The sequence below is a fragment of the Podarcis vaucheri genome (assembly GCF_965113315.1).
Source record: "Podarcis vaucheri genome assembly, chromosome: 7".
Taxonomy (NCBI): Eukaryota; Metazoa; Chordata; class Lepidosauria; order Squamata; family Lacertidae; genus Podarcis; species Podarcis vaucheri.
In genome coordinates this window covers 61,032,350-61,056,616 of record NC_138765.1, presented here as the reverse complement: position 1 = coordinate 61,056,616, position 24,267 = coordinate 61,032,350, and the positions used below count along the sequence as shown (strand labels likewise).

At 43.5% G+C, this 24,267-nt stretch overlaps 1 protein-coding gene across 3 annotated transcripts in view; it reads right to left on the bottom strand.

Moving 5' to 3' along the window:
* ZNF423 (zinc finger protein 423) overlaps window positions 1-24,267 on the bottom strand; it is a 333,305-nt gene that overhangs the window by 22,300 nt on the left and 286,738 nt on the right. For all 3 annotated transcript variants that reach the window (XM_082232860.1, XM_082232859.1, XM_082232861.1), the window contains 2 exons: window positions 16,999-17,130; window positions 14,896-15,011 (listed from right to left, as the gene is read on the bottom strand). In XM_082232860.1, the coding sequence (XP_082088986.1) occupies window positions 14,896-15,011; window positions 16,999-17,130 (248 nt within the window). The remainder of the gene's footprint in view (window positions 1-14,895; window positions 15,012-16,998; window positions 17,131-24,267) is intronic.

The window sequence follows — 24,267 nt, the reverse complement described above, 5'->3', positions numbered from 1 at the left end:
CTAAGCCACTTCTGGTGAACCAGAGCAGCGCACGGAAACGCAGTTTACCTTCCCACTGGAGCGGTACCTATTTATCTACTTGCACTTTGATGTGCTTTTGAAATGCTAGGTTGGCAGGAGCAGGGACCGAGCAACGGGAGCTCACCCCATCGCGGGGATTCGAACCGCCAACCTTCTGATCAGCAAGTCCTAGGCTCTGTGCCACCCGCATCCCCGAGCCATAGCTTCCCATTATATCCAAAGAAGGTCTGGTTTAAAGCCGGCTTCCAGAACCTGTTTTTTTGAGGGGGGGTCACTAACCATAGTTCCTGGTGCAGGTGTAGCAGGAAACTATGGTTAACTGTAGCTTCCTGGCTTATTTACTCATGCAAAAGGAGGACAGATAGAAAGAGGTGGGTGGGAGGGTGTATGAAACATGCACATATCCCAGCTTATTAAGCCAAGATTGCAGTGTGGCTAATAGCTCCACCATCTTTACAAAACCCCTGTCAGACATGTCTGTCTCATTGACCCCACAGTACAGGTGTTGGGGGAGGATGCCGAAACCACAGCAAATTTCCTTAAGGCATGAAATCATGCCTAAGATAAGATTTAATTTGGGCATGACTCAAGTCACTATTTCTCAAAATTTTAGCCATTATGCCACACCAGCCTTCCTTCCTGCTTTGAAAAGTGATTTCCTGATTTTGCCTATGTCTCTTTTCATGAATGCTTCCTAAACAATGTTATTTGGCACTGGAGGTAAATTTGGCAAAGATCTGGAACTGACCATCTGCCACACAGCTCAGCTCAGCTTCACAAGCCAAGTGGATGCATGGAAAATTGTTTCAAAGTGCCTCCAGGACATCTTCCCTTAATGCACCTTTGCAGAACCTGAGATGTCAGATCAAAGCAATTTCAACTCCTTTGAGGTTTATTTAAGATACGTTTTGCAAAACCTGAGTCAGTAATAGCTCAAGGCAAAGACCTTGCAAGTGGATCTCAAAGGAGAATTTACTATCAGAATAAAGAGAGATCTGCAAGGCTGATCATCTTAATGGTTTCCTTTGATCATAAATTTAAGAATGTTATTTAAAAGAATGCAAATATTCAAAACATCTATATTGGTTTTTTATTCGTTAAAAATCAGAGGTCAAATAGTGGGGACTTTTAAGGTCAATTGAAGGACCCCAAAAGCCTTAGAAATGTGGAAATCCACATTTTGCATTTCCAAAATGTGACAACAGGCAACAGGACATCTGACAACCTTAACCTGCATCAACTTTGACTAATGGTAGCAAATGCTAATCGGAAGCTAGGCGAGACTGAAGAGAATGGCAGAACTACCACATTAGCTTTCCCATCTATTTGCTTCCCTCCTCTCAAAACACAGCTATCACAATACCTTTTGGCCTTCCACAGCAGCATGGGATGTAACTTGCTTGTTTAAGACATATCCTTCCTAATTAGGACTTAGTAAGAACAGGGGCCTCTGGCATCAGTGTTCGTTATTCTCCCCTGCTCTCCATTTGTGATGCACTAGACAGCTGTGTTGCATGGCAGCCCGTATTCCTATTTTCAGTTGTGCTTCCATAGTTTGGGTTACTGAGTATTTTTAAAACTTTTTTACTTTAAAATCAGATGTATGTGTGCTCACTGTGGATTGGCTTAGTTCACTGTGGGCTGGCTATGCAAAGCATCAGCTGATCACCAGGTCTTGCAAAATGCTGTGCATGGAGCTTTGTGAGTTCCAGCAATTAAGAGATCACTGGGTCTTGCAGGAGCCATCTATGCATGGGACTTCACAAGACACAACAATCAGCAAGTCGTTGGCACTCTGCAGGCTGTGCCTTTGGCCCCACAATTTTATTTCTAACTGGGTGTACAGAATGGATCACCTGATGTCATTGTGATGCCAGGTAGGCAATTCCTGTGTGTGGCAATGGAGGGAAATAAAGGTCTGGCCTGCCCATTAGATCCAGTTCCTCACCTCTGCTATAGTCCCTTGTTCAAGCACTGTCTCAGCACTGTCTCTGTTAAGGCTTCTTTCATCCTCCAATACTGTGGAGCTACTTGTTCCTCTGAATCCCCCCCACCCTCTAATAAACACTTTTGTTCACCAACACACCAGAAAATACAAGATTAACCTTTTCTCCAACACAAGCCCAGCTGCAGATATTTCAGATTTTAGTCAACTGCCACGAGAAGAGAACCAATAAAGAAGACAATTGCCACTAAGAGATGGCAGGGCCTAACTGTCTTTTATATGTGACAAAAGTCAGAGCAGCTTCAGATATTTAAGAAGTATGACTGCACCTATGCAGAATGCTTGCACATTTCCAGCGTTTCATGCATTTATTTTTATACAATTACATGTGAAGGAAGTGAGCAAATAAGTACCTGTGCCTTCTTCTGTGTAGATGGGGGCTTGCTACATCTCATAAGGTCTTGTGTTAAAACGGGGATGGGGAACCTGTGGCCCTGCACATGTTGTTGGACTACAACTCCCATCATCCCTGATCACGGAACATGCTGGTTGAACATGACGGGAGTTGAATTCCAGCAATATCTGGAGAGCTACAGGTTCCTCATCCCTGTACCTCTTGAGGGATCCAAGAAGTAAAATGACAGCAAAAAAAAATCAGGCTGCTCAAACATGCTCAGGGAACAGCACCTAGCTCAAAGGGAGAGCAGTTGTCTTGCATGCAAAAGGAGCTGTGGCTAATGAATTGCCTCTCCATCTAAAGGAGTTCTAATACCATGGCAGGAAAGAACCTCTGCCTGAGACTCTGGTGAGCTGCTGGTGGTGAGAATAGTAGACCATCTTGGATTTCGGAACATAGGAATATTCGTCCATGTAGCTTATCATTTTCTATGCTAACTGTCAATGTCTCTCCAGAGTTTCATTTGAAGATTAAGGGGACTTTCTGCACGCAGAGCATGCACTCTACCACTGAAATGCAGCCCTTCCCTAATGGCCTAGTTCAGCTTCACCTGCATCTCAGGTGAAGCTGTATATTTATCAGTATATATTATCAGAAGCTATATATTTATCAGTATAATAATCCTAAATAGGAAAGCTTTTTCTCAGGCAAAGAACCCATCAATTCCATGCATGTTTTCTACATGCATGCAAAGGGGAAATTCCTTTGCAAGCATCTATTTGAAACCTGAAAGTGTGTGAATGCCATCATGTGAAAATGCTCAAGCTGCTCCCCATCTACAGGACTCCTTCTTTCTTTTCTTTTTATATATAGGCTCTAATGAGACAGACAGATAGACAGACACACTAACACACACACAGAGAGAGAGAGAGAGAGAGAGAGAGAGAGAGAGAGAGAAATCTGCATTTGTGCTGCCACGTCTGGAGGTGCCATAGCTCAGGCCAGACATTTGGACATTTACGAGAAGGAACTGCGCTTTCAGTAAACACAAGTGATGCATATACATTGCCTCTTGGCCGCTTGCACTCCTGCCCATCTGTTGGTATGGCAAGTTGCCTGCACAAAACTTGGTTGGACCTTTGCCCCAGGGGGCATAAAATGCCAGGCAACAATGGGTTTCGACGGGCAGCCTGAACATCAGCTCCACGCTCCATCTCTCGCCTGTTGGAAGTCCCTTCTTGGTGCCAGCCCTGCCACACTGCAAATACATGCCTCCGTGCACTCGATCACACATGTTGACATTTGGGCGCACTTAAGTGCATTGACGGCTCAACCAATGGCTTTCACCTGGCTCGCTTTGCCCCCTCCCCCACTTCTGCTGGGTTTTTGACACATGCTATAATGTGGAGTTATTGTGTGTTTTGGTAGTCAGAACAGCCAGCACTGACAGTTTTCAACACTTTGCAGTGGGAGAGTCTGTTGAAAAGACTGGTTACTGCCCAGCTAAATCAGTTCTACACTGAAAACTGATGCACAATTTCTCTCTCTCTCTCAAAATGATACAGGGCACAGACAAAAGACTCTGTGTGGTGGATACATCGATTAATTTGTACACCACCCTTTAAAGCACCCAAGGCAACATAAGCGACATCATAGTATTTTATCTTCATAGCAACCCCATGCGGCAGGTCAGGCAAAAAGATAGTGGCTTGTGCCCAGGACTTCATAGCTGGGTGAAAATCATGCCATGCATCAGAGATGCAGAAGAATGATATACACACAGAGAGTGACAAACACATCAAACTAAAACAGAAAGATTCCACAACAGTTGCTCTTGGTGATTTTGCTCTGTGGGGTGGTATTGCCTTACACTCCACTCCACCCCACCCCCCTTGCCATCTGGTATACAGTGGTACCTCAGGTTACATACGCTTCAGGTTACATACGCTTCAGGTTACAGACTCCGCTAACCCAGAAATAGTGCTTCAGGTTAAGAACTTTGCTTCAGGATGAGAACAGAAATCGTGCTCCGGCGGCGCGGCGGCAGCAGGAGGCCCCATTAGCTAAAGTGGTGCTTCAGGTTGAGAACAGTTTCAGGTTAAGAACGGACCTCCGGAACAAATTAAGTACTTAAGCTGAGGTACCACTGTAACTTAGAAGTTATCCAATGGAAGAGGACCTGCAACAAAATGTTGCAGTGCAGATAGGAGTGATGACTAGGTCTCTACCAAGAGTGTCTGTTTTGCGTTGTGTTTAAAATTATCTGCTGTTTACTGGAAGAATAAGAGATCGGGATGAGAGACTTTTTAAAAACAGAACTGGGGAAATATGTTGAATATATGAAGACAAACTGTAAACAATTAAGAATGTTAGCAGGATTGACATAAACACGGGCAGTAAGAAATAATTAAAAGGGAACATAAAGGATAACTTTGTAAATAGGTCTGAATTGTTTATGCAGTAAGAATATGATATAAAATAAGGAGCCACAGGGGGAGGGGGGAAGTCGAAGAAAACGTAGGTTGAATTTGTTTAGATTTAATTTTTGTTGTTAAAATATTGTAAAACCCTCTCTCTCTCTATCTATCTATCTAATCTGCTGTTATTTTCTGTGTCATTTTCAGCTATTTTTGTTGCATTCTGTACATCGCCTTGAGACATGTGTGGACGGTGCAATAGTCACCACCTTTGTGGGCTGATTTACAAGTTTGGTATAATAGCTGAGCCCTTAAACTAGGGCTGGGGGGCCTGTGACCCTCCAGATGTTGGACTCCCAACAGTCCCAGCCAGCATGGTCAATGGTGAGGGATCATGGGAAGCAGGGATCATGGGAGTCCAGCAACATATGCAGGGTCACTAGTTCCCCACCCCTGACCCAATTCAAGCTCTGAACTGTAAAAATGTTCAAAGAGTGAATGAAAGGATGTTGCAGTTTTGAAAAGAGGAAGAATGCCACTGGTATTAATTCCAGGGGTTTTCCGTGTGTGTGGCTTTTTCAAAAAAACCAAAATGCCCTTTTTCAAAGCCATGAAAGTACTAGTGAAGCAGAATGCCTTCTAATATGTAAAGGATTTGCAGCCAAAAACAGACTAGAAATGATGGTTAAACGCCTAGAGCACTGTTAATTTTTAATTAATGTTAGTTATAATTATCTGACGGTGCTTGACTGAGATCCAGTAACAGGGTTGGAATGGATTTTGTTTTCCTTGTAATTTATTAGTTTTATAACTAATAATAATTAAAAATTAAATAAAATGCTCCAAGTAGATCCTGTAATAAACCCCCCTTTCTATTTTTAAATGAAGAAGTAACTGATTATGGTTATACCAATTGACTAATTCCGATTCTAAGGAGATGGTGATGTATTCTCTGATTGGGGGGGGAAACACAAGTTTATGGGTTTTAGGGAATCTTTCCAACCGTTATGTGGAAACAGATTTTAAGGTGTGATGGGTAGGGAGGTAGAGAAGCCATACCTTCCTCGCAAAACCTATAAAAACTGCATACGGAATTAATGCCTTCTATCAAATGTAGAATGAGTTCATGGTTTGTTTCCAAAAAGTGTCTCTTGAGGTTTGATTTCCAAGCCAAGCACAAATTGTAAAATACAACACAAATTACACTAATGAACAAGCTGCTTATTCTCACAGTCATAATTTAGATTGCATGAGGGGCTGCTGGGGAGGGGGGGTATTAACTAAATAAAAAACCAACAACAACCACAAAAACAACAAGGTATTTGGTGCCCACTCCACAAACAACTCAGGTTTCTTTTACAAACACACCCCTACCCGAGCAAGAAGGATGGCGCCAGCATATGGCACCCTCAGGCAGTTGCTAGGGGTTCAGTGCTCTGGCAGGCCCCACTGCTGATGCCTGCCCTAGACATCCCCTCCCACTAAATTATTTTTTACAGACGTCTGGAACTGGGAACTACCATTTTAATTACCTGCAATTAGGGTGGCCCCTTACCTATTACCCCTGGACAAAAGGGGACACTGCCTATCAAAACATTTGTCTGTGCTACTCTAGAAGAGAATCTATATCTCTATCTATCTATCATCTATCTATCTATCTATCATCTATCTATCTATCTATCTATCTATCTATCTATCTATCATCTATCATCTATCTATCATCTATCTATCATCTATATCTTACTATAATTTAAATAGAAATGCAATGCACCTCACCTTAACAGGGAGAACTGTGACCAGGTGGACCTGTGTGGCTGTTAACTCAGGTGCTAATGGCTGATGGGCAACTTCAAGGCCCTTGCAGGTAGCCTTCCTTATGGTTCTTTACCTTTAAACCGCACTTGGACCAGAGGACCCTTCAGAGTGAGGACTCCTATTAGAGGACTGTAAAACAGGTCACATGGCCACCCTAATTGATATGCCCCTGACACAGTGTTTTGCTAGGGCCCATCAAAGGACATAAGTCTAAAGGGGTTGTCAACCTGGTCCCTACCGGCCACTAGTGGGTGTTTCAGGATTCTAGGTGGGCAGTAAGAGGTTCTACGGCACAAGCTGAATCCTCCTTCCACCAAGCACTGGTGGGTGGTAAGGAAATTTTACCATCAAGAAAGATGCATTAGTGGGTGGTAGGTATAAAAAGGTTGAATACCCCTGGTCTAAAGGCTCCCTCATATTTGGAGCCAACCCTACTGGCCACTTTGGGAATTTGCAAGCAATTGGTGTAAAATAAAAGTGTACTAGCACATAGCTAGCTTAATAAAAGATTACTAGTACACTATTAGCTAGGTATAATTAGACGTATAATGGACCAACTGGAAGTTTCATATTAGTACTTTATGAGATCAGACAATGCTGTTTTGTTTTGAGGGAACTTGGAAAGGTAGCTGGACAAGGAAGAGTGTTGTGCCCTCTCCAGATCTCTAAGTGACCTTAACTCTCCCAACTACCACACATCTGGTCAAAAGTCTAAAAACATTACTGCCTTGTGCAAGCACACAGAACTTGCAAATACTTCTCAGCCCAGTCAAAGGACAAGACTCCACAGAGATCTGCACTGGGAAATGCCACCTCACATCCCAAAGGAAACTTTGAAATAACCCTCCAGTAGTTTTCTGATGGAAAAGTATAGCCTGTCCCCCAACCCAGATCTTTTGGACTACATTCCCCATCTACTCTGGCCATTGGCTGTGCTGGCTAGGGCTGATGGGAGCTGAAGTCCAACACCACATAGATGGGACCAGGAGGAGGAGATTAAGTCATTTGGCTGATCTATATAGATTAGGGTTACTGTGTATATATTGTAAACCTGGAGATGTTAGGTTGATAGAAAAGAATGACATTTTTAAAGTCACCAGTCATATATATCATATGTAAATGCCCACTTGTAGCTGACCACTTTGTTTTGACCTCCTCTGTCTCTTCCCTTTCGCTCCCCTTCCCTTCGTATCTTGCCTTTTTAGTTTGTAAGCCTGATGACAGGGCACCTCTCTTTTTTTGATGTGAACCATTTGTGATAATATAATGGCCTGAAAAGTGGGATAAAAAACAGTTTGTAAAATAGTAAATAAATATATGTTTCTATGGCATCCACCCTATTTCTGATCGTTGACGTCAGCTATCCGTCATGCTTTTCAGTGCTACCAAGATGCTTTGTTGTGTTTACTGCAGCGGACTAACTCAGCTCGCTTTCTGGATGTTATATGGGAGAAGGAGATGTGGAGTGCCTGGTTTCAGAGACAGCTGAGAATTCTCCGTAATATACAGTTTTGGCCTCAAAAGGAGAGTAGGTTCCTCCAGAGGAGCTCCAGCAATTTTGTGTTTTGACTTGCCTCCAAATCTGAAAAAAAGATTCCTAACAAGCGATCAGACATCATCACACCTGTGCTAGGAAGGAACTGGCAGGTAGCCTGCTCCCTCCATACCTGCCTCATCGGTGGGCTGCTCTATCCTTGGCTTTAGCTTCCCTTGCTCGCAATCATTTAAGAGGAAACTGTATGATTAGCAGCACACAAGCAAACAGCAGGAACTAATCCTTTAAACACAAATACTTCAGTGGCTACGCAATGGTTCCCCACAAAACAGTGGGGAGGAAGATCAGAGACAAACCCCCTCCTCGAGTTTCCTGTAAATGCCCTGCTACTCATTCACAATTTGCTTAATGCAGTTCTTAAGGCAATTAAGGACGTTAGGTTCCACCATTCTGATTGAGCGCTTCAAGCTTTGTCTATGATGATTTTCCCACCCCAGTTTTGTGTGTGTGTGTTTGTGTGTGTGTGTTTTCCTTGCAGGCTGTCAAGGCTTTGGGCACCTCAACACCATGGCCGAAACCTGACCTGATCAAGTGACGCTTTTGTGTGCTGATGCTGAAAGATGGAACTGAGATGTGGGCAGTTCATCTAGATTTTTATTATTATTATTATTATTTTTTGCTGGCCATTCGCTTGCCCTCATCCATCATGCAACTGCCGTTCCATAAAATGGTTATATGAACAGCATGTGAAGCCTCACAAAGGAGAGAGAAAACTAAGAACCCTAAAGCCAACAGAACAGAAATGGGGATGGAGGGTAGGCGATGAGGATCTATAGTGAAAAGACAGAGAATGTCTTTCAACCTAATGGTAAACTGAGTAATGTGAGCTAAACATTTCATTTTTGTCAGTCACCAGTGTGACAAGGAAACAGAAATCTGAGCAGAGCTATATAGATGGAATCTAAATCATCTCTCAAGGCCTCCCCATTGAGTTCCAAGGGGTAAAGAGACTGCAATCAATGACAGTTGGCAGGGGATACAACCTAAGACCCCCAGTTCCTGACAACTCTGCCATTTGCTCCCCAATAAAAGGGGACTCACAGGGGGACACAGTATACAGTGCAAATCCCAAGGATCCCTTCAGTTGATTTATCTCAGTAATTTTTGGCTCTACTTTTCTATGTAAAATAGTCAAAGCCATGTAATAAATTCCGTCCTTACGAAACAATAACTATGAAATAATCAGACAGGAAGTAACCAGCATCAAAATAGCAGCATCAAAAAAGTGTGAATTCTGTACAGAATTTTCTGCTGGCCTCAAAAGCAACTTCAACAAGCTAAATACAGTGGTGCCCCACAAGACAAATGCCTCGCAAGACGGAAAACCCGCTAGATGAAAGGGTTTTCCGTGTTTGAGCTGCTTCGCAAGACGATTTTCCCTATGGGCTTGCTTCGCAAGACGAAAACGTCTTGCAAGTGTTCCAATTTTTTTCCGCTCCCCCCTTTTTCTAAGCCGCTAAGCCGCTAATAGCCTTTAATAGCCGCTAATCCGCTAAGCCTTTAATAGCCGCTAATAGCCTTTCAGCTGCTAATCCGCTAAGCCTTTAATAGCCGCTAAACCGCTAATAGCTGCTAAACCGCTAATAGCCGCTAAACCGCTAATAGCGCTAATCCGCTAAGCCACTAATAGGGTTGCTTCGCAAGACGAAAAAACCGCTAGACGAAGAGGCTCGCGGAACGGATTAATTTCGTCTTGCGAGGCACCACTGTAAAAAAGGCAAGCGACAACAAAAGCTGGAGGGTCTTCCCCGGGGAGGGCATGAAATAGTCTAGGAAGTCTCATCTCTTATACCTACCTGCCCACTACCTCTCTGGGTGTTAGGAAAGGGCTGTAGCTCAGAAGTAGAGCATCTGCTTTGCATGCAGAAGGTTTCAGGTTCAATCCTCAGCATGTCCAGGTAAGGCTGGGAGAGACTTCTGTCTGAAACCCTAAAGTGAGTTGCTGACAGCCAGTATACACAATACTGAGCCAGATGGACTAATGGTCTGGCTCAGTAAAAGGCAGCTTCCTATGTTCCACAGGTTTTTAATCAGAGAATAATGTTCTTAAGGTATTCAGACCATGTTGGGCTTTAAGGGTAAAAAAACCCTCCAGCACTTTGAACTGATCCCAGAAACAAATCGGCAATCAGAGGAGATGACATAATACTGAGCCCTCTATCTGTTCCCCTGGTCAATCATAATGACAAACGTTTTGCTAATGAAACTATAATGTATACAGTGGTACCTCGGGTTAAGTACTTAATTCGTTCCGGAGGTCCGTTCTTAACCTGAAACTGTTCTTAACCTGAAGCAGCACTTTAGCTAATGGGGCCTCCTGCTGCTGCCGCGCCACCGGAGCACGATTTCTGTTCTCATCCTGAAGCAAAGTTCTTAACCCGAGGTACTATTTCTGAGTTAGTGGAGTCTGTAACCTGAAGCGTATGTAACCTGAAGTGTATGTAACTCGAGGTACCACTGTATTTATAAGTGGCATGTCAGGTTTATCACTGATACTGCATAACCATATTTTTTAAAAAACCATAGAAGGGTAAAGGGACCTTGGTCAAAAGAGTAGCATACAGTAAATAAACATTCTTTCCTTCTTAAGGATTAGCTATCAGCCCAAGACAACCCTTTTTGCTTGGCTTATTGAGATTGCTGTTGGGCCAGCATATATTCACAATGATTTTGCGTGCACAGTTCTCAACTGTAATTTGTTTACAGATCTCTCATGTACCAATACCCTTCCTCAATGAGCCTTTTCTGGTGGATAATATTTGCCTAGAATGACACTGGCAACACACTGCTCTGCCTTGGATAAATCTGGTGCTGCTTTTGTCTATGTACAAGTTCTCTGACTCTATAATAAACTAAGGGCACAAGCTTGTACTGGAGTTATGCCAGATGAGGGACTTTAGGCCTCAGGGGGAAACCACCACCACCAGCAGAAGACGCCACAGAGATCTCTTGCTTGTGGCGCCACAGCCTGTTTGCAGCTTTGTCCTCCATCTGGGAGCAAGGGAGACATGTCTTTCCTATAGAGGGATTTGAACCAGCAACCTCCATTCTTTGTGGCTGGCTTTAACAGAAGACAAGGCTCCCTTGATGCTGACAGAGGCTGCTGCCTAGTTCTCTGTGCATTGTGTGCTGGGGGCATGCCCCCAGGCCTACGAGGGTTGGCTCCCTCTGTGTCTGCATGGCATGTGGGTGTTGCTGCCAGGACCGTCCCCAGTTGGTGAGAACTGATTGTTTCCAGGGATGCACAGGACTGCAGTGCGTGTCCTTGTGGTAGAGGATTTTCAAGCAAATCCTACCAATGATCTGGTGGCTTGTAGGGGGATGCTTGAAAGCAGCAATGGATCAATTTGTAAGAGAGATAAGTAGAAATCATTCCCTTATTCAGAAGACTTCCTTTTGTCTCTCTATTGTATGAATAAGGATAAATTCATTTTAAATTTTACTCAAGAGCTAAGTAGACATGTTCCCAGGGTCATTAAATACATTCCAGTGTGAGATGTTGAAGAATTAGTGGCAGCAAAGCATTACCAATTACGGGTAAATTTGCTTCCATGATGAGTGACAAGTCTTTTCCTAGCAGAATATTTTGGATCACATTTCTGATATCTCATAGCCCTCTTCAGTCATTCACATTAAGTCAACAAGAAAGAAAAGGTATGGGAACAAGAAGCAGCTCTGTCCCCATTGCACACTGATTTTTTAAAAAATAAAACTAGAGTTCTAAAATGTGTGGAGTGGCTCCCAAAGTACAGGAGCCTTCCAGCTTTCAACAGGCACCATTCACACTGATCAGAATTTTGACGGGGGTGGATGCCTGCACCTACAAACCCCTCCTGCATGAACACCTAAAGGATACTAGATCTTAGCCTGAGTAAGAAGGGGGAGAAGCCTGGTGTTGGCAAGAAGCATGCTAGACAGAAAAGCAGCCACTACTTTAATTTCTCAGGAATCCCCTTGGGCTCTATGTGAGAACCCAGAGATATTCTGGGGGTAAATGAAGATGATGTCAGGCCCTAAAATACAAATAAAGTATTAAAAAAAAATCAAAGGGATACCAGAGTCAGCCCAGTTGGTCATTCTAGACCCTGACATTTGCCCTACCATGCCAGGTGTTGAGACTCTGCCAGCCTCCATACATTTGTCCAACCCCTTTCTGAAATCATCCTACGGCACGCCTACTTGCTTGGCTGGAAGGAGTGGGCTGTACTGGCAAGCAAACCACTAAGCTTAAGGATGAAAATGGCCACTTTATAAAATGCAAGGCACTTTATAAAATATTTATTTTTGGTAATGAGATTACCTAGTTTTTAAATGTCAACAGAGTGACACAAAGAAATTATGATGTGCTTATAAACTATCCTGCCATTTTGATTTTTGCAGCAAGACACTTATAGTAGTAGTAGGAGGAGAAAGAAATATCTCTACCATTATTATTCATCACCACCACCATCATCATCTTCATCAAGTTTGCTTTTTTACCAACTGTATTGTTGGCTTCCTTAAAGACAGGAGATGCAAAAGCAGAGAAACAAACAAACAAACAAAAAACTGCTGACTTTACTGAAATATTAACAAGGTATAGTTAAAACTTTTGTACACTTATGCAAATGAGTTTGCTAGAACAAGGGGAAGGAAGAGGGTCCCCCCAGGGGAAAAATAAAATAAAATCAACAAAGTGAAAAGATCAACCATCCCTTCTGCAGCATGACAGCAAGACACAAGAGGCAGCAGCCTGGGAATTGCGGAAGATGAATTAAAAAAATAATAATACACACACACAACTCTCCAAAGTTGAAGTACATCATGGTTTATAAAGCTAATAGATTTAAATGAGGCATGGTGCACCATTCCATAAAATGATTATATATACCAGGGGGCTGCAGTAACATTTTGGGAGAAGCGTTAACCTCATAAAATACGTATGATGCAGAAGGCCGAGAATGAGAGTATTTTTGGTGTGTCCCTTAAAAGTTAGAAGGCTGAGCTGAGAATTTCAGAAATGGCAGAAGTTCAGGATTAGAAGTGCAATGGTAATCGTAGTGTTGACGATGTGGTGCTGCACACTGTAGCATGTTCCACACTGAAGGTCAAAATGTGAGCTTTTGAGTGTGTTCTGTCTACAACTGATAATATCAAGCCTACTTTCCCTAGAAATCTCCTTACATTAAAAGCCAAAACCGCATCTGTTCAGCCACCGATTACTGGAACAGGAGGGTGCCGGCATCCAAGAGGGAGTTCCCAGAGTCCTTGTGCCTGAGGGCTGGCCTAAGGTATCTGGGAGCGTCAGGGGACTGTGGACTGCAGCCTGCAGCTGTCACCACCACCCCTGCCGAGAAATTGCAATGCAGGCTTTCACCTGCATATATGTGAATAGCACATCGTGCAGAGATTATGGGGTGTGAACCAGGACGTTTCAGCCAGCTCCTGCTTTGTTACTGGCTAGAGACCACTGCACTTATTTGGGCAAAGTAATGCCCAGGTGGGGTACTAAGAACCACTGCCACTCGCTGGGTGCCTTGGGGAAGAAACAGAATTGGTGCTATAGAAGCAAGCTGGAAAAACTAGGTTGCAGAACTAAGCTTAACATTGTTTGGATGCCACTTAAGACACCTGGCACTGTCAGACAACAGGTGAGGTGGCAACTCTGTGTCTAGGCTATACCACTTCAGGTAGGAGAGTGGGGCAGGACGTCACCTGGCTGAATGCTCCTTCGTACATACGGAAAAAATCCCTGAATCAAGAAAACTAGTGCTGGAACCACTTCTTCTTGACACCTCGCTCTCTTTGTGCAGGTAAGAGCATTCAATCAGTTGACTGCCCTCTCAAGTGGCAGCAGAATTTACCCTCCTCATCTGAGGTGTGGCAGACTCCTTACTCAACCCTGCTCAGCTAGCACTGAACAAGGCAGAGCTGCAGATATGGTTCCCTCAACCTCCAGATATGGCTGGACTCACCCCTGATTTGGCTGGCTGGGACTGGTGGGAGTTGGGACTCCAGCAACATCTGAAGGGTCACAGGGATCCTCACCCTCAAACCTACCACCTCCCAATTTCCCAGCCTTCTAGCTGCCTAAGAGCCAATGGTACATCCATGGTCCAGATTCCGTCATGCTTTTGCTACAGGCCTCATCCTGTCCATGATTTGCATCTCCCAATCCTGAACCCATACTTCTCAATCACACCCAAGCTGTAATGAAAAACGAAGAAATGTGCTTGGTTGGTTGGTTGGTTGGTTGGTTGGTTGGTTGGTTTGCTTGCTTGCTTGCTCTGGGTTTTCGAAAGGGAGCCACAATTGTCTTAAGTGTGTGCTTATAAAACTGGGAAAGGGGTGGTGGGGAAGAAGAGATGGAGGATGTCAAAATGTTACTTGAGTTTTTGTATGCTAATCTTTCCTTAAATTATTAACCAATGGGAAGAAATTATTTACATTGTGCTCGGTGTGGACGTGGCAGTGCGTTGTAAGGCGTCCTGTCAAGTGAAATCCTCAGAGCGAATGATTAGAGTTGTCGGGTCTTATTTATTTATGCTGCCCGTACTCAGAGGACTTTTTTTTTTTTTTTGAGATTGCACCCAGAGATAGAGAGGGAGAGGGAAGAATTTCTGATGTTGCAAGGAACTAAGCATGGGTTGGGGGGGTGGGGAGAGACGGAAGATGCTCTTGATACTCAAAATGAGGTTATTTCCCACATATAATAACAACTGGAACAAATGGCATAGATTTGCATGTAATCTTTTTTTAAAGGTACCTGAAGCTCGGTCTGAAAGAAGAACTTCTGTGGACACTGGGAACAATCGTAAATTTTATCCTCTTGCCCGTGGACAGCAAAGATATGTTGCTGCAATTTATTTGCCTGTACAAAAACTAGAAGAACAAAAAAGAAGAAAAGAAACAGCAGCGTTGTCAGAGAGAATGACCAGCATAGTCGAATTCATGTGGACACCTGTGTGCCTGTACCTTTGGCCTGTTGCCAAAGATACAGGAGCAGGCTTTGTCCTTCTCCTCCCTTCCCATTCCATTTATTTACAAATTGTGTGTTAGATCCAGACCCACGCTACTACTTACTACTTTATTACTTTTTAATTTGTAGACCACCTATATGCCAAAATGGCTTCTAAGCAGTCTACAACTATACAACCAATGCATAATTAAAATGCACAACAACATTAAAGCATCGTTAATTAAACTATATCTTAAAACAAACAATTAAAAAGCGTAGCAATTGAATCTATTTAAACAGTAAAATTGTAAGTTCAGTTCAGGGGGATGCTTGCCTAAACAAATGTGCCTTCAGAAGCCAGGGCAATGGCAACACTGATTGGGACCTCCTGTCTTTTAGCAGAGACACAGGAAGGGCTTTCCACAACACACACTGGTGCCACCAATGGAAAAGCCTGCCTCTGTGTTACCATAAGCCAATAACCATCAGGTTGTGGCAAAACTCAGCACTGTCATGGTATGTGCCTGAAAAGCAGCACCACTCCGTACCTGGGCTGCAGCATTTCCAGTCACATGCAGGCGCCACTGAAATGCATTGGGCTTGAATTAGGCATGTTTAGTGCAGATATACTGATACCCTACCCTTTATGATGACAAATGATGGCATGGTTTGGGGGGATTTTTTTGAATGTGGGGGATGAGGGAAGACCTGATTCTGCAGCCTGCTCCCAGTCTCTTAACCATGGTTAAGATATAAAGATTATTATGGCTACCCCAATACACATGCACATGGAAATGAAGGGGTGCTTTATGAATGGCTGAGGGAGTTGCCCAGATTTCCCACGTATACACAGTCATGCACTGAGTATAGCACGAACATTTACTTTACACTTCACCCTTGGATCACTTTTCAAAGTTATTTAGAAAACACACAGAAGAAACAGAATATCTAGACCCCATCAAATAGTAATTATAACAAGAATCACCACTGTGGTCTGATGGCATAGGATGTTCCAACTTAGCTGAAGCTAAGTAAGTCTTGGTTTGGGCAGTGGCTGTATGGGGGACCCCCTGGAACTCTATGGATGCCACTTTGGGCCAGTGCAGTCATAACAACTCTAGTCTAATAAACCATACTTTCTTGAGCTCAGATTCCTGCTTGGCATTAACTTCATTTAGATCCTGGTTTCATAACTTGGGGCCTAGATAGTGATTAAACCACAGTTTCTCAGTGAAGATGTAACATAAAACTGTAGTTTAATGAAGAAAGGGGTGATGTGTGCATGCAGGCTCCCCCCCTTTTTTTTCTTTTTGGTGTAATAAACCACAGTTTACTAGAATGAGATGGTTACACCTAAGTTTGATCCTCTGGTTCCATGATGGAAGAAAGGCAAAATAGAAATCAAACAAACAAACAACCAAAAATGCTTAATACACCACTTTTAACACTGAATATGCATTATGAGCATTGCACATTGGCTATTTTATCAATCCTGTAAGAGTGATCACTAGTACTCAATTTAGAGATGGAGAACCAGGGCTTGGCATAAGTGACTTGCCCAGGAGAGTTAGCAAGGTCAAGGCTGTCAAGGAACCTGAACCCAAGTCTCCCACATCAAGATCCAACACGACCACACCGTAAAATCACTGCACATTGGAATACAGAAATAATTCTAAATGTTCCCACCAGGAGGTTTAAATGACTGTGGAAAATACTGCCCAGTAAGAGGAATGAAGGGGAGAAAGGCCGCCCTTCCAGGTAGCTCTGGTTTGTGAGATCATATTCAAAAGCTTTTCTGGTAGTGGTTTCCCCCCTTCCAAGGAAAGAAATACTGTATTTTAAAACTCCCCTGTGTGTCATTTCCGGATCAAGCCATGCACACAGAGGCTTGTCTGGGTCTGACTGTCTTACCTGTAAAACAAACAGGGCATTTGAATGTGCCTCCCATCCCCTCGAAGCTGTGCTCAATCAGGTGACACAGGAGCTTTGCCGGAGAGTCAAACATCTGGTTACACAGCTTGCACTCATGATTGATGCCTTCCTCTGCAAGGTTCAAATGATACAACTTGTTAGTGACACAGCAGATTAGCGTCTGAAATGCAGTAGTCGGCGAGAAATCACAGCACTGGATTGCATGGTTTCTGGGACCCAAAGATGCTGTACTTGCAACACCGCCTTCCCCCCACCCCTTTACAAAAGCATGCGTTAGTATGCTTGTAGTGTATTCAGGTGTACAGCCGCAAGTCAAATTTGAGGGGCATTTCTATTTACAGCCCTGATGGAAGTGACATTGTGATCAAACCACCAGTAACATACACTCCTGTTTCCTCAGGCTTGTGACACAATGCCATGCCTCTACGCTCCGCAAAAACAGAAGGAGAGACACCAGACACAACAGCACTGCTGCAGGCATATAAAACACACACACATATATATTATTAAGAATACTCAAACCCACATCAAAAAGTGCAGGAGGTTCAGATGAGGCCGTAGAAAATGGGAGGCCAAAATGCTGCTAAATTCAACTCATTTTGCATTGTAACAAATTCAAGAGAAGGTGTCGATGCTAAAGGAACAGCAGGGATCCTGAAATGAGGGTTTGAGCCAGCCAAGTTAGGGGGGAAAAAATTCCATTCTAAGTGGGGCAATTAGTTCCTCCCTCAATGAGGATTTGTATTTCCTATATTGTCCACGAAAACAAAATGTGTTTAACCTTCCACAATTCAGGGACAGAGTACACAATATGAGAACAACAAAAACTCTGTGTGTGTGTGTGTGTGTGTGTGTGTGTGTGGTGCTAGGGCTGGCAACCCACCTGAATCAACTGTTTGCAATATTAAGCCCTATCTGAAAGTACCCAGGTTACTCTCACGGAACCAAAAACAACAGGTAGGGGGAGGGAGTTCAGAGCAGGAAAGGCTGGGGGCTTTTTAAAGCCCAAGGGCCACATCCACTTCTGGGCACCCTTCTAAGGGCCACATACCAGCGGGCAAAGGGCACAAGGGCATGGCAACTATATAAACTTTACAAGGAGGGGTTTTTCTACATACACTCACACATCCCTCTCTATCCAGACAAGCAAGAAGCATTGTCACAGTTCTGTCCCAGCCAAGCAAAAACACTCAAGGAGGATGCAAAGCAGAGCCAGTGAGGGGTATGGTGTGGGGAGAGTGCCGAGGGCCGGAAAGAAAGGCCTGGAGGGCCACACTTGGCCCGCAGGCCTGAGGCTTCCCACCCCTGACCTAGGTTCCTTCCAGAGAGATATTTACTGTGGGATGGGTGCTGCTCAGGCATGTATGTTTTTTCAGAGTACACAGAACACTATGGACATCAAAATGTCAGTCCATATCTCCCCCCACCCCACCATAAGCAGATGTGGCCCTCAAGCTGATAAATGTTTTTTAACCCCTGATATAAAACATATCTGGTCAGGGGTCAGCACAGGTGGGGCAGTGCTGATAGGGGTCCCAGCCACTCCCCCGTCTAGGTCTTATTAACGTCAATATGTTTGCTGCATCATGTGCCTCCAAGACCATGCTCCGGTAGCACAGCTTCTTCATGGCTTAGAGAACTATTATTTAAGCACATTGGATAAAGATATAGAGAGTGCAATCTTTTGAAATGAAAAGAAACGGGTTATTAGCCACAAGCTGGGATGAGAACTGAATTGCAATCACCACTACCTTCATATATATCCATTTCCAGAAGTCATGTTATTCCATTGAAGCAAAAATAACCAAATGCCTCGTGGCATCTTAAAAGATTAACAAATTTATTATGCCATAACTTTCCACAGACCAGAGTCCGTGCATGAAGTGCAACTGGCAGGCATTTACATATAGAACACTTTTGAGCTTCACATACATTAGATCACTAGATTCCTTACAACAGTCCTGTAAGGTAGGCAAGTATTATCAGCCCCATTTGGCAGATGCAGGGCTAATACAGAGTGTTTCTTAACTATGGCTACCTAATGACATCACGACACAGGTGGTCTTTGAACCAGGGGCCTTTATGTTTCACAGCCCACTCCCATACACTATACCTGCTCTCCTCACAAGCCAAACAACCAAACACATGTATGGGAATTATATTCCCAGTTTTCACATATTTGGTTAATGCTAATTGTATACCATTTGGGGGCAAGTCTGGAAGTATTTCAAACAGTTAAAGCTACGACAAACAAAACTCAAACAAAAAAAATAATAAAAACATAATAGGTTCCCGCAGATGTGGAAATTCGTCCCACTGGAGGCAAGACCTTTTGATTTGCAAATCCACTTCTGAATTATAAGGCCTTCTTCTCACCAGTTGGGTTTTTTGTTGTTGTTGCACTCCCACAGGAGTCTATTATATATTTTCTATGTCAATGAATCCATCCAGAAAGAAATAAAAAAGGAAGGGGGGGAGAGAGAGTGAGTTGAGTAAGAAAGAGGAAAAAGAGAGGAGAAATTCCTATGATTTAGCATGAGAAACAGTTCCCTTTTCTCAAATTCAAAATTAAGAAAAATACCCAAAAGATGTGGAGAGGAATTGCCGATACTTTCTTAGCATCATACTATGGTCAATGTAGCGCAGTGGTTCTAGAAATTTGGATTATGGGGGCTTCCAAGTTCAGAACCCCACTCAGAAATGAAGCTCACTTGGTAATGATATTCCATTCACCTTCTGTCAGCCCAATCTACCTCACAGGGCTGTTGTGAGAATACAATGGTGGGGGAGTGAAACACATGTGCAACCTTACTGGAGCAAAGGTGGGATATAAATATGCTAAGCAGAAAGAAAGGAAAACTGAGAGCTAGAACCATGGTGAACTTTGGAGGATGGTTTTCTCAGCTAAAAGATTGCATGTGGAAATGTTAAAGAAGTGGAACGGTGATGGCAACATAGTGACTGGACATGCAGCACTAGGGTTTTTTTTCATAAAAGAACACACCCAGTTATTTCCTTCCTGTGCCTGACATGTATGGGAGGGAACGTCGTCAGATGGAAGCGGCGTCACAGGTATTCATAGGAGAGACCAGCCTAACAGGTAAAATATGGAACCCATCTCATTTTTAACATAAAAAAGCAGATTGCTACCACTTGCTGTGCTGGTGTCTCTCCATATTATTCTCCTTAACCCCACAATCTGCTTGTGGATCTATTGATTCAGTGCTGAGCAAACACGGCATCAAATCACAGATTCTTAAGGTCTCTTTCTCTGTCTCCCAAGTTCAGAATAATAAGCATTAATTTTACACTTCATTTCTCTGCACTGGGGGGGGGGGAGAGACAGAGAAAGAAACGTGGTCCTTGTTTAAAACAAGCAGGCCTGCGGGATTTTATCAGGCAGAAACTATGTCAGGCCAAAAGAGGAACAGAGCGCTTTGTGTAAAAGTGTCGTGGGGAGATGATAGTATTCTGTAATGTTCCCAGTACCTACTTTTGTCTCCAAAAGCATTTGATCCCTGGCAGACACATATACTTATTTCCATACAGGTCTTGAGGGAAAGCCAGTAGGAATGAGAGCTGATTATCTGAATCCTGAAGGTGAAACCTGGGTGGTGCCCAGCAATGCTAAAGGCAAGCACAGGGGCGAATATGGAGGTACATAATTTACTGCCTGTTGGTGAGGATTAGTGAGTTGCACTGACCCGGATGAACTGCAGTGGCGAGGCTCCGGCTCCCATTGTTCTTAAGTTCAAATGCATTTGCATGGTGTTGATAGGACCACGCTTTGCTGCTGCACTTCCTACTCTCTCGCACTGCCTTGCTTAGTGCAGTGGCACTGCCACGCCTTGACATTCAAGCGATTCCGGTGGCAGAAAATGTGCACCTGATGCAAGTTGCAATGAGTCTCTGAGCCCGTAAGAGAGATGACAGTGGCAGCCTCCTGGCAAAGTCTCCATATAATTAATAATACCGTGTGGAGCCCATGCACTTGTAGCCCCTGAAATCCTAATTATAAACTGTATTAATGGCAACGCAAAAGGACCAACACAAGTGGCATAGGCTGACACCCTATCAAACCAAGAACAAAGGAGAGATGTGTACATGTAGGAAAAAGACAATAGCCTTTACTGCTACTTTAGAAACAAATCAAAACCACGACCTCTCCAGACTGATTTAATAAAACAACATTCTCCCTTAAGGGAAAGGGTGGGGGGAGTAGCCTCCTGCTTTACTGTGAAGACATTTAAAACAACCTGACACTCATTTTTGACACCTGCATGTAAATCACACACTGTTTCCTTCCCAGAACAGTCCATTTCTGCTTCATTGCAACAAATTAGGGTAATGAAAGCAGATGAGCTTTACTTGTATGAGTGAAGCACATAAATCCCTTCCTTAACTACACTCCTAATGAATACAGGGATGCTGAAATCTGGTGCAACCAAATGTTAAATATCTATAACCCACCCAGTTCAAAGATAATGTGTCTTGTCCTGTTATCTTGTATATTGTTGTTTTTTTTAGAGGGTCAGCAAGTGGAACTTCAATTGGCACTAGAATAGACAGTGCATTAGTGTTATCAGTTATGGAAGAAGAAAATGATTTGGAGAGGTGATTCCAGGATTTTGGGGAACCTCATTAATGGCACTAACATTGGGCCTCCCTAACCTAGAAGAGGCAGAATGTGCACACCAATAATTCTCTTAGGTTGCATTTGATTTACTTGGCCACACTGTGCAAAACAGGAAATGGTAGCACTGTTTAAGTAGTTTAATGTACAAACCGTTTCAGGAGTTTACCTTCCACAGATGTGAGCAGGAGAATGAATGAATGAAATCAACTTGTATCACAAAGGAGCCTCTCTAAAGAAACCTGAACGAGGGAAGCACTCATTACACACTCCAGACAGACAACACAATTGCGGTATTGATTTGTCATTAAACACTGCAGTGAGGATAACGGGACCAAATTCTAGGCAAAGAATCGTTTAGACCATTGGCAAGAAAGAAAGCCTTGGCTCAGCTAATCTAATTGCTATTGCCATGTTGGAATGTCAGTACTTCCATTTTTCATTTAAGAAACCCCTGTTTTTACAATGTCAAGATATTAGCCTGTTTTCTATCCCAAAATGTACCATGGTCTTGTTACCCCACTGAAATCGAGGAAGAAAGCTGCATCTTCCTTCACTTTCTGCAACTGTTCCCTAGGGCCTGGATCAGGTATCGTAAACCTTTTCAAACTCAGGACCCACCTTTTAACCCAAACATGTATTTGAAGACCCATTTTCTAATATCTTACTATATATTTACATGGTGGCAGTGCTCCTCCCCATTCCAGGCAGAATTGGCTGATTCAGAAACTCTTAAGTGAAGAGGGCATTTTATACTGTATTTCCCCTCCTCCCCAAATGCTCCTCAAAGTATTCCAACTTATCTCCTGCCATTTCTTCTCCCCTTTCCCAATTAACTTGTACCCTGTGCATATGCCTGAACTGACAGTTTCTTTTATCTGTGTTCCCTGTTCCTTGTAGTACATTCACTTCCCCCTCCTCTACTAGCTTCCCTGCCTGAACCCCTTCCTCTATTCCCGGTGTATTACTGCTACTTTTGGAGCTGCTGCTACTAGGATCTGTCCAACCCAAAAGCATGAGCAGGTGGTGGGCTTCAGGGCAGAGGCCCATTGGTGGCCCCCCAGCTCACAGTTATTAGGCATATTCAAAGCCTGCCCTTCACCATTGTCGCTCTCAGGGAGGGATACAATGCACAAACTACAAAATTACATAAAATCAACGAAAAAGAGATTTAAAAACGGCACCTCAGTTCACCCATAACACTCTCCCGGCATCCTTCTGGGCCCCTTCCTCTGAGCATTTTCTCAGCCAAGTGCCTTTGGAAATCACAAATGAATTCGGGTGGTCTTTGCGTGGGACCGGTGGGACAAAAGCAACTGTTCAGAACAGAACCCTGACAATTAAGGAGCCTGGGTTTTTGAAGAGCATGGGATTGATGGCGTGGACAGCAAAAGCATCACCTGGGGAACTGGGTGTAAGTCCTCCGAGGGTTGATGGAGGTCAGTTACTATAGCAACAGAGAATGAGCTCAACCTTGTAACTGACCCTTATCTTTTTTTGATCTGTTGGCCACTTGGGGCCAGAGCTGGAAATCAACTGGAAAATAATCCAGTCACATATCATAAAGAAAACTATCTATACTTATTTAGCCAGGTAGAAGCTGAAATCCTTTGCTTGGGTGGTTTTGCTATACTTAAGTGCCTCTCACCTTTAATGTCCGCGCAGCATTTCACAAGCCTGCATATAAGTAATCTGCATTAACAGACTATGCAGGGACCGACCTACTATGCATGCTGAGAAATTCAGCACAGCTGCACCTATCTGGATTTATGCATTTCTTTAGTTAGCTAATTGGGAGGGCTACAGTCTGCCTTCTGACGTTCAAAAAAAGTCCACAAAGTAGAATGCAAAAAATAAGAAATAACAGGGGGTTTGTTTTGCTTTTTAGACACAATATAAAATAGAATAAATTCCTGCACTTATAGAAAATAAAGCACACTAAACAGGCAGGGGTTTAGGAATATCAAAAGCCAAGTGCTTTAGGAAATAAAAATATATCATCTTGACATCTGAAGGGGGGAAGGGGGTCCCAATGAACTTCTCTAGGGAGGGAACTGCACAAATGGGGGCCACCACCGAGAAAGCCCATGTTCCCCAATGGACCTCAGGATATGAGAGGACCAAATGACTGCAATAACACCTCCAAAAAATGCAGAGCTAGCAACATGGCTCAGCATCTACCAAGGGTGCATACTTCTGCTGGGCACTGACAAAAGCTTCCTAGACCTGCTCCTCTTCACCGTTAAAACTGCAAAAGGCCAGTGAGCCCCTGTGGCCGATAACATTACCAGTGCCTTGAACCCTCAGGCAGCTATGCTCGGGTACCATCTTGTCCCGTACATATATGTGTGTGTGTGTGTGTGTGTGTGTGTGTGTGTGTGAAGCTGCTGGAATTGGTTAGTTAACCGAGACCTTTGCTGACCACTGTTGCAAGTTATTCGTCATTTGTGCTGATTTATCTTATTGCTGTTATGGTATTTTTAACAGGTTTTATTGTAAACCAGCTTGAGAAGTTTTCATAACAGGTGTGTGTGTCTGTAGATCAACAGAGAGAAAGCATACACTGCAGTTCAACATCTGGTGGGACAGAGGTTCTCAACCCCTGATTTCATTGC